An 11,268-nucleotide genomic window follows, 5' to 3' on the forward strand; every position below is an offset into this window, starting at 1 on the left:
TGGATACTGGGTGTGTCAGTCTCCGTACCGGGCAGACAGGGAAACAGGCGCAACCCGGGAGCGCTCAGGCTCTGGACAGCGCAGACCAACAGGCGCAACCAACGGACAGGGTAGGGCGTGGTGAACTTGACGTCGTCACGACGACTTGCGGGCAGTGGGATTAGAACAACAACCACAAAAACTGTATACAAAAGAAATATATATATATATATACCACCTAAAAGAGCACTTGCCGAGTGGGAGGGCAACGGGGCATGTGCTTGGCACAGGTAGACTCCTGTCTGTGCACGTGTCGGTCCATACAGTCAACTACAGTATATAAGCCACATGCACACAACATACAACAGCTCAGCCATCCCTTAATGCAGCACTCTAAATAATGAATGAAGCAACTGTTTATTTACTCATTGTTGTTTATGTTGCTATTGTTGTTGTATAGATTTCTCCTTCCTACACCATTCATTACTACATGTATATGTAATTAGATAGGCCCATGACATTGTTTATTAAGATGGGTCTATGACATTGTTTATTAAGAGAGGTCTATGACATTGTTTATTAAGAGAGGTCTATGACATTGTGTGTGTGTGTGTGTGTTTGTGGAGTGGAGTGGATGTGCATGCTCACAGATGTACAGCAGGATCTAAATATGATCACCCTGTTGCAGGAGAACTTTCAAACGTGTAGTGTATTTGAGGTGTGTGTGTGTGTGTGTGTGTGTGTGTGTGTGTGTGTGTCTTTGAAAGACCAGCACTTGGCAACAGTACCATTCTTCATAATCAGGGTTTGAGGATTAAATGTGATTACATTCAGAGAGACTAAATTAGCTTTTTAATGTTCTAGTCTTCTACTTCTACAGTGAGGGAGGGAAGAATGAGAGGGAATGAAAGAGTGCTGGATGAACAGATCACAATGGAGGAGAGTTAGTTCTCAACAAACAGTGACATCTAATCATAACAACAGCATGTGACCTGCCCAAGAACAACTCCAAACCTTAGTTACAGACATAGAGATGGATAGACAACTCATCTTTGTATCTGTGCCATTATATAGCATCTGTGGCAGCATTAGCAGCACCATTTTGAAGATAGTACCTCCTCTCCTCTCCACATTCCTCTTCTCCTCTCCTCTCCCCTCCTCTCCTCCATCCTCTCCTCTCCTCCATCCCCTCTTCTCCCCCTCTCCTCCATCCTCTCCATTTTCCTCTTCTCTTCTCCTCTCCTCCATCCTCTCTACTCCTCTCCTATCCTCCATCCTCTCCTCTCCTCCATCCCCTCTTCTCCCCTCTCCTCCATCCTCTCCATTTTCCTCTTCTCTTCTCCTCTCCTCCATCCTCTCTCCTTTCCTCCTCTCCTCTCCTCTCCTCTCCACTTTCCTCCTCTCCTCTCCTCTCCCCTCCCCTCCTCTCCTCCATCCTCTCCTCTCCTCCATCCCCTCTCCTCCATCCTCTCCATTTTCCTCTTCTCTTCTCCTCTCCTCCATCCTCTGTCCTTTCCTCCTCCTCTCCTCTCCTCTCCTCTCCACTTTCCTCCTCTCCTCTCCTCTCCCCTCCCCTCCTCTCCTCCATCCTCTCCTCTCCTCCATCCCCTCTTCTCCCCCTCTCCTCCATCCTCTCCATTTTCCTCTTCTCTTCTCCTCTCCTCTCCTCCATCCCCTCTTCTCCCCCTCTCCATTTTCCTCTTCTCTTCTCCTCTCCTCTCCTCCATCCTCTCTACTTTCCTCCTCTCCTCTCCTCTCCTCTCCTCCACTCTCCTCTCCTCCATCCTCTCCACTTTCCTCTTCTCCTCTCCTCTTCCTTACTCTCCTCCATCCTCTCCAATTGGCTCCTATCCCATCCTCTCCTTCATCCTCCTCTCCTCTCCACTCCCCTCCTCTCCTCCATCCTCTCCACTTTCCTCTTCTCTTCTCCTCTCCTCTCCTCTCCACTCCCCTCCTCTCCTGCATCCTCTCCACTTTCCTCTTCTCTTCTCCTCTCCTCTCCTCTCCACTTTCCTCTTATACTCTCCTTTCCTTCATCCTCTCCACTTTCCTCCTCTCACCTCCCCTCCATCCTCTCCACTTTCCACCTCTCCTCTCCCCTCCCCTCCTCTATACTCTCCACTTTCCTCCTCTCCTCTCCCCTCCCCTCCTTCATCCTTTCCAGTTTTTCTCTCCATTTTCCTTCTCTCCTCCATCTTCTCCCCTCATCCTCTCCACTCCTCCCTACATCCTATCCTCCATCAGTGTGATTTATTTCTTCAGGTCATTCTATCATTATAATTATCTAAAGTACATTAGGAGGAATTATCACTCTCATCTGCCAAGTCACACACTTTTGGGTGTGTAGGTCTGTACATTCACACGCACACACACAAATACAGACAGACATACAGACACACAGACAGACAGCTTTAATAGAGCCACCCATCCGCATGTATCCGTTAGCTTGCTACTGCTAAGTGCCTCCCTCTCTCTTCTCCTCCACCTCCTCATATCCTCCCTCTCTCTTCTCCTCCTCCTCCTCCTCCTCATATCCTCCCTCTCTCTTCTACTCCACCTCCTCATATCCTCCCTCTATGTTCCCGTCCTCCTCATCTCCTCCCTCTCTCTTCTTCTCCTCCTCATATCCTCCCTCTCTTCTCCTCCTCCTTATATCCTCCCTCTCTGTTCCCCTCCTCATCTGCTCCTCCCTCTCTCTTCCCCTCCTCATATCCTCCCTCTCTGTTCCCCTCCTCCTCATCTCCTCCCTCTCTCTTCTTCTCCTCCTCCTCATATCCTCACTCTCTCTTCTCATCCTCATATCCTCCCTCTCTGTTCCCCTCCTCATATTCTCCCTCTCTGTACCCCTCCTCCCTCTCGTCCCCTCCTCCCCATCTCCTCCCTCTCTCTTCCCCTCCTCCCCATCTCCTCCCTCTCTCTTCCCCTCCTCCCCATCTCCTCCCTCTCTCGTCCCCTCCTCCTCTTCTCTTCCCTCTCTCTTCCCCTTATCCCCATCTCCTCCCTCTCTCTTCCCCTCCTCCTCATCTCCTCCCCTCCTCCTCATCTCTTCCCTCTCTCTACCCCTCCTCCCCATCTCCTCCCTCTCTCTTCCTCTCCTCCTCATCTCCTCCCTCTTCTGTGGCCAGAACTAGACAGAGTTCAGTTCTGAATGGTTCACTTTTCCAATAGCATGACAGATTACACTCCATTCAGCATAGTCCTCCCTCCTCTCCCCCTCTCTCTTTCTCTCTCTACCCCCCTCTATCCCTTCCTCACACTCCTCCTTACCTCTATCTCTCTGACTGGCTCTCTCTCTTTCGTCCCACCACAGTCTTTCTCTTGAATCCTGAGCCTGTGAGTGTGTGTGTGTGTGTGTGTGTGTGTGTGTGTGTGTGTGTGTGTGTGTGTGTGTGTGTGTGTGTGTGTGTGTGTGTGTGTGTGTGTGTGTGTGTGTGTGTGTGTGTGTGTGTGTGTGTGTGTGTGTGTGTGTGTGTGTGTGTGTGTGTGTTGCCTTGTGTTGCAGTTGGCTGCTCAGCCGTAGAGATGAGGATATGTCTGAGACGAGACTGACTGACTGACTGGCACACAGCTTAGGCTGCCACTAGGAATACTAACACGCACACAACCGCTACGTCTGTAAAGATATGGAACTAATCCCTCCATCTGTAATGATATGAAACGAATCACGCCGTCTGTAAAGATATGAAACGAATCACTCCATCTGTAAAGATATGAAACGAATCACTCCATCTGTAAAGATATGAAAAGAATCACTCCGTCTGTAGAGATATGAAAAGAATCACTCCGTCTGTAGAGATATGAAACTAATCACTCCGTCTGTAAAGATATGAAACTAATCACTCCATCTGTAAAAACTAGAACTAATCACTTAGTCTGTAAAGATATTTAACTAATCACTCCATCTGTAAAGATATGAAACAAATCACTCTGTTTGTAACGATATGAAAGAATCACTCCATCTGTAAAGATATGAAACGAATCACTCCACCTGTAAAGATATGAAACGAATCACGCCGTCTGTAAAGATATGAAACGAATCACTCCATCTGTAAAGATATGAAACAAATCACTCCACCTGTAAAGATATGAAACTAATCCCTCCTTCTGTAAAGATATGAAACTAATCCCTCCTTCTGTAAAGATATGGAACTAATCCCTCCGTCTGTAAAGATATGGAACTAATCCCTCCTTCTGTAAAGATATGGAACTAATCCCTCCTTCTGTAAAGATATGGAACTAATCACTCCACCTGTAAAGATATGAAACTATTCCCTCCTTCTGTAAAGATATGGAACTAATCCCTCCGTCTGTAAAGATATGGAACTAATCCCTCCTTCTGTAAAGATATGGAACTAATCCCTCCTTCTGTAAAGATATGGAACTAATCCCTCCTTCTGTAAAGATATGGAACTAATCACTCCACCTGTAAAAATATGAAACTATTCCCTCCTTCTGTAAAGATATGGAACTAATCCCTCCATCTGTAAAGATATGGAACTAATCCCTCCTTCTGTAAAGATATGGAACTAATCCCTCCTTCTGTAAAGATATGGAACTAATCCCTCCTTCTGTAAAGATATGGAACTAATCCCTCCTTCTGTAAAGATATGGAACTAATCCCTCCTTCTGTAAAGATATGGAACTAATCACTCCACCTGTAAAGATATGAAACTATTCCCTCCTTCTGTAAAGATATGTTTATTGTAAGTACTTGTGCTCGTCTGTCCTGGTGTGCTTTGGGTGATGTACGCATGTCACGACTTCCGCCGAAGTTGGTCCCTCTCCTTGTTAGGCGGTCGAAGTCACCAACTTTCTAGCCATCGCTGATCCTCTTTGGTTTTGTCTTGTCTTCCATCACACCTGGTTCCAATCCCATCAATTACATGTTGTGTATTTAACCCTCTGTTCCCCCTCATGTCCTTGTGGGTGATTGTTTATTGTAAGTGCTTGTGAACGTCTGTCCTGGTGTGTGTTGGGTTATGTACCCATTTATTTTATTATTCTGTTTTTCCGGTGGGTTTTGTTAATAAACTGCGCCGTTGAAAACACAGTTATTTCTCTCCTGCGTCGGAATTCTCTGCCGCCAGTTTGCACCCCTTACAGAATCACTGACCCAAACTTATGGAGTCAGCAGGAGCAGGTACCCCGGGTATACGGGTGGAGGAACGCGTCCAGGAGCATGCAGCAATGCTTCACCATCTTGGCACCGCCATGGACCGCGTTGTCCAGACAATGGCCCACTGGGAGAGCCAGGGAGTTCTTCCAGCACCTCCACCAGCACAAACGGGGTCTCGCTGTGTGGAGAGGGGAAGATGCAGCGTTGGACCAGTTTGAGGAGTTCACCTGCCGTTTCTGAGCAGTCTTGGACCACCTGCCCGAGGGTAGAGCGGCAGGTTATCTGGGGTATTGGTCAGGTAGCGGCTCCCATTACCTCACTGCTGAAGGGGGGCCCGGTACGCTTGCAGTGGTCAGCTGAGGCAGACAGGGCTTTTAGTCACCTGAGGGCTCTATTTACCTCGGCTCCCTTGCTGGCCCATCCGGATCCCTCTTTGGCGTTAATAGTGGTGGACGCGTCCGAGGCTGGGATAGGAGCTGTGCTCTCTCAACGCTCGGGTAAGCCACCGAAGCGCCTCCCCTGTGCCTTCTTCTCAAAGAAGCTCAGCTCGGCGGAGCAAAACTATGAGGGGACCGGGAGCTGTTGGCTGTCGTAAAGGCCTTGAAGGCGTGGAGACATTGGCTTGAGGGGGCTAGACACCCTTTATTTCATCTGAACTGACTACCGCAATCTGGAGTACATCGGGCAGTGAGTAGACTGAACCCACGTCAGGCAAGGTGGGCCATGTTTTTCCCCCGTTTTGTGTTTACCCTTACTACAGACCAGGCTCCCAGAACAAGAAGGCAGACACATTGTCCCGGTTGTATGACACAGAGGAGCGTCCCATGGATCCCACTCCTACACCCCTTACTCATTCCGCAGCGGTCTTGGTCGCACCTGTCAGTGGATTATCTGACTGATCTTCCACTCTCACAGGGTTACACCGCGATCCTGGTCATTGTCCTGTCCTGTCCTCTCCTCCCTCTGCCCGGTCTCCCTATGGCCCTACAGGCCTTGTTTAAACACGTCTTCTGGCACTACTGGTTGCCTGAGGATATAGTGTCTGATCGGCGTCCCCAGTTCACGTCTAGGCATTCATGGAATGTCTGGGGGTCTCGATCAGCCTTACTTCAGGGCTTCACCCCGAGAGTAATGGGCAGGTGGAGAGAGTTAACCAGGATATTGGCATATTTCTGCGGTCCTATTGCCAGGCCCAGCCGGGGGAGTGGGCGGCGTTCGTGCACTGGGCCGAGATGGCACAGAACTCGCTCTGCCACTCCTCCACTAACCTCTATCCCTTCCAGCCTGCCCCTCCACCTGCCCTGCCGGAAGCTGGGTCGGCGGTTTGTGGGGCCATTTAAAGTCCTGAGGAGAGTGAATGAGATTTGTTATAGGTTACAGCTTCCACCCTATTACCGTATTAACCCCTCGTTCCATGTGTCTCTCCTCAACCCAGTGGTGGCTGGCCCGCTCCAGGAGTCGGAGGTGCGGGAGGTTCCTCCATCCCCTCTGGACATCGGGGGTCTCGTCTTCCATCACACCTGGTTCCAATCCCATCAATTACATGTTGTGTATTTAACCCTCTGTTCCCCCTCATGTCCTTGTGGGTGATTGTTTATTGTAAGTGCTTGTGAACGTCTGTCCTGGTGTGTGTTGTGTTATGTACCCATTTATTTTATTATTCTGTTTTCCAGTGGGTTTTGTTAATAAACTGCGCAGTTGAAAACACAGTTATTTCTCTCCTACTAATGAAACTAATCACTCTGTTTGTAACAATATGAAACTAATCACTCCATCTGTAAATATATGAAACTAATCACTCTGTTTGTAACGATATGAAACTAATCACTCTGTTTGTAACGATATGAAACTAATCACTCCATCTGTAAAGATATGAAACTAATCACTCCGTCTGTAAAGATATGAAACTAATCACTCTGTTTGTAACGATATGAAACTAATCACTCCACCTGTAAAGATATGAAACTAATCACTCTGTTTGTAACGATATGAAACTAATCACTCTGTTTGTAACGATATGAAACTAATCACTCCACCTGTAAAGATATGAAACTAATCACTCCACCTGTAAAGATATGAAACTAATCACTCTGTTTGTAACGATATGAAACTAATCACTCCACCTGTAAAGATATGAAACTAATCACTCTGTTTGTAACGATATGAAACTAATCACTCCACCTGTAAAGATATGAAACTAATCACTCCACCTGTAAAGATATGAAACTATTCACTCCAGCTGTAAAGATATGAAACTAATCACTCCGTCTGTAAAGATATGAAACTAATCACTCTGTTTGTAACGATATGAAACTAATCACTCGGTTTGTAACGATATGAAACTAATCACTCCATCTGTAAAGATATGGAACTAATCACTCCGTCTGTAAAGATATGGAACTAATCCCTCCGTCTGTAAAGATATGGAACTAATCCCTCCACCTGTAAAGATATGGAACTAATCACTCCATCTGTAAAGATATGGAACTAATCCCTCCACCTGTAAAGATATGGAACTAATCCCTCCACCTGTAAAGATATGGAACTAATCCCTCCGTCTGTAAAGATATGGAACTAATCCCTCCGTCTGTAAAGATATGGAACTAATCCCTCCACCTGTAAAGATATGGAACTAATCACTCCACCTGTAAAGATATGGAACTAATCACTCTGTTTGTAACGATATGAAACTAATCACTCCACCTGTAAAGATATGAAACTAATCACTCCACCTGTAAAGATATGAAACTGTAAAGATATGAAACTATTCACTCCAGCTGTAAAGATATGAAACTAATCACTCCGTCTGTAAAGATATGAAACTAATCACTCTGTTTGTAACGATATGAAACTAATCACTCGGTTTGTAACGATATGAAACTAATCACTCCATCTGTAAAGATATGGAACTAATCACTCCGTCTGTAAAGATATGGAACTAATCCCTCCGTCTGTAAAGATATGGAACTAATCCCTCCACCTGTAAAGATATGGAACTAATCACTCCATCTGTAAAGATATGGAACTAATCCCTCCACCTGTAAAGATATGGAACTAATCCCTCCACCTGTAAAGATATGGAACTAATCCCTCCGTCTGTAAAGATATGGAACTAATCCCTCCGTCTGTAAAGATATGGAACTAATCCCTCCACCTGTAAAGATATGGAACTAATCACTCCACCTGTAAAGATATGGAACTAATCCCTCCGTCTGTAAAGATATGGAACTAATCCCTCCGTCTGTAAAGATATGGAACTAATCCCTCCGTCTGTAAAGATATGGAACTAATGCCTCCGTCTGTAAAGATATGAAACTAATCCCTCCGTCTGTAAAGATATGAAACTAATCACTCCATCTGTAAAGATATGGAACTAATCCCTCCGTCTGTAAAGATATGAAACTAATCACTCCACCTGTAAAGATATGAAACTAATCCCTCCGTCTGTAAAGATATGAAACTAATCACTCCTTCTGTAAAGATATGGAACTAATCCCTCCGTCTGTAAAGATATGAAACTAATCACTCCATCTGTAAAGATATGAAACTAATCCCTCCACCTGTAAAGATATGGAACTAATCACTCCTTCTGTAAAGATATGAAACTAATCACTCTGTTTGTAACGATATGAAACTAATCCCTCCACCTGTAAAGATATGAAACTAATCACTCTGTTTGTAACGATATGAAACTAATCCCTCCACCTGTAAAGATATGAAACTAATCACTCCACCTGTAAAGATATGAAACTAATCACTCCACCTGTAAAGATATGAAACTAATCACTCTGTTTGTAACGATATGAAACTAATCACTCCACCTGTAAAGATATGAAACTAATCACTCTGTTTGTAACGATATGAAACTAATCACTCCACCTGTAAAGATATGAAAGTAATCACTCCTCCTGTAAAGATATGAAACTATTCACTCCAGCTGTAAAGATATGAAACTAATCCCTCTGTTTGTAATAATATGAAACTAATCACTCCATCTGTAAAGATATGAAACTAATCCCTCTGTTTGTAACGATATGAAACGAATCACTCCATCTGTAAAGATATGAAACTAATCACTCTGTTTGTAACGATATGAAACTAATCACTCCACCTGTAAAGATATGAAACTAATCACTCTGTTTGTAACGATATGAAACTAATCACTCCACCTGTAAAGATATGAAACTAATCACTCCACCTGTAAAAAGATATGAAACTAATCCCTGTTTGTTTGTAAACATCTGATATGAAACTAATCACTCCATCTGTAAAGATATGAAACTAATCACTCTGTTTGTAACGATATGAAACTAATCACTCCACCTGTAAAGATATGAAACTAATCACTCCATCTGTAAAGATATGAAACTAATCCCTCTGTTTGTAACGATATGAAACTAATCACTCCATCTGTAAATATATGAAACTAATCACTCTGTTTGTAACGATATGAAACTAATCACTCCACCTGTAAAGATATGAAACTAATCACTCTGTTTGTAACGATATGAAACTAATCACTCCACCTGTAAAGATATGAAACTAATCACTCCACCTGTAAAGATATGAAATTAATCACTCCGTCTGTAAAGATATGAAACTAATCCCTCTGTTTGTAACGATATGAAACTAATCACTCCATATGTAAAGATATGAAACTAATCACTCCACCTGTAAAGATATGAAACTATTCACTCCACCTGTAAAGATATGAAACTAAGCACTATGTTTGTAACGATATGAAACTAATCACTCCATCTGTAAAGATATGAAACTAATCACTATGTTTGTAACGATATGAAACTAATCACTACATCTCTAAAGATATGAAACTCATCACTCTCAGTGGTTCTAGGTCCTCCAGTAAAAGGTTCCTATACCTTAGCTCTGAATGCTTCTAGGTCCCATCTTAGCTCTGAGTGGTTCTTGGTCCTACATTGTCTCTGAGCGGTTCTAGATCATACCTTAACTCTGAGCAGTTCTCAATCCTACCTTAACTCTGAGCGGTTCTATATCCTACCTTAACTCTGAGTGGTTCTAGGTCCTACCTTAACTCTGAGTGGTTCTAGGTCATTCATTGGCCCTGAGTGGTTCTCAGTCTTACCTTAGTTCTGAGTGGTTCTAGATCCTACCTTAACTCTGAGTGGTTCTAGGTCCTCCAGTAGTGATATAAAAGGTATTTCCAGGAAGGAGGACAGGAAGTCGATGTGGATGAGTTCTTCTGGTGAACGAGGGAAGGCCAGGACACCTGTCACCCCTCGCACAACCAGCTCCTGACACACACACCTGGACAGGGAGACAGGGTCGCCACCAGACGGGGACCGAGACACCACCTCCAGACAGGGAAGGGAGAGAGAGTCTGACATTACACCCTGTTCCCTACAAGCACCCTATCCCATACAAGTGTAGGGAATAGGGTGTCATTTCAGACACAATCTAACTGACTGAATGGCTAGTTGCCAGTTGAATTAATTAATTATGGATGGATGATCCACATGAGAGCATTTCAGAGACATTAACTCTTTCATGAATGAACTAATGAATGAATGAATGAACCTGTTACCTCCAGGGTGAGGTTGTAGGGCAGAAGAGGCGGGTTGCCTTCTCCAGCCCGGTGCTTCAGGCTGGTCAAGGCTCTGTTTAGAGCGTTATGTACCCTGGCTGGTTGTCTGGTAGGAAGCAGAGCACCGAGACGAACCGTGTGTCCAATCCGAGCCAGGATGTGACATGGCTGGGGGTGGGAGAGGCACGGATCGGGATGGAAAACGAAGCCATGGAGGAAGACCAACAGCGGGATAAATCTCCCAGTGAAAAAAGGAGATGGGCGAATTCTCCTGGGTATAAAGTAGTTGCACATCCATCGACCAAGTAGATACAAATACTCCATTGTGTTGCTTCGAAAGAAAATCGAGGAGAGGAGAGGAGAGAAGACGAGAAAGCATCTCTCGTTTTCTTTTTCTCACTCGTGGCTTGTCTTGGGAGTTGTTTTGTTTTTAATACTGCCCAGCTGATGTTGTTGTTTTCTCTCTTTAAGTTTAAACAAACAAAGAAAAGATACGCTGTAAATATTATATAATAAAGGAAGAAGGGACACGCTGTAAATATTATATAATAAAGGAAGAGAGGATAAACGTCCGCACGTCAGAAAAACATCATTTTCTCTCTCTTTCCCC

At 44.7% G+C, this 11,268-nt stretch overlaps 1 protein-coding gene across 1 annotated transcript in view; it reads right to left on the bottom strand.

Moving 5' to 3' along the window:
• LOC135543069 (glutamate receptor ionotropic, NMDA 3B-like) overlaps positions 1–10,952 on the bottom strand; it is a 114,319-nt gene extending 103,367 nt beyond the window's left edge. Inside the window, exons 1-2 of the mRNA XM_064970165.1 lie at positions 10,659–10,952; positions 10,228–10,428 (exon numbers count right to left, since the gene is read on the bottom strand). Of these exons, the coding sequence (XP_064826237.1) occupies positions 10,228–10,428; positions 10,659–10,952 (495 nt within the window). The remainder of the gene's footprint in view (positions 1–10,227; positions 10,429–10,658) is intronic.
• Between the last annotated feature and the right edge of the window lie 316 nt (positions 10,953–11,268).

This window comes from Oncorhynchus masou, chromosome 7, assembly GCF_036934945.1.
Source record: "Oncorhynchus masou masou isolate Uvic2021 chromosome 7, UVic_Omas_1.1, whole genome shotgun sequence".
NCBI lineage: Eukaryota > Metazoa > Chordata > Actinopteri > Salmoniformes > Salmonidae > Oncorhynchus > Oncorhynchus masou.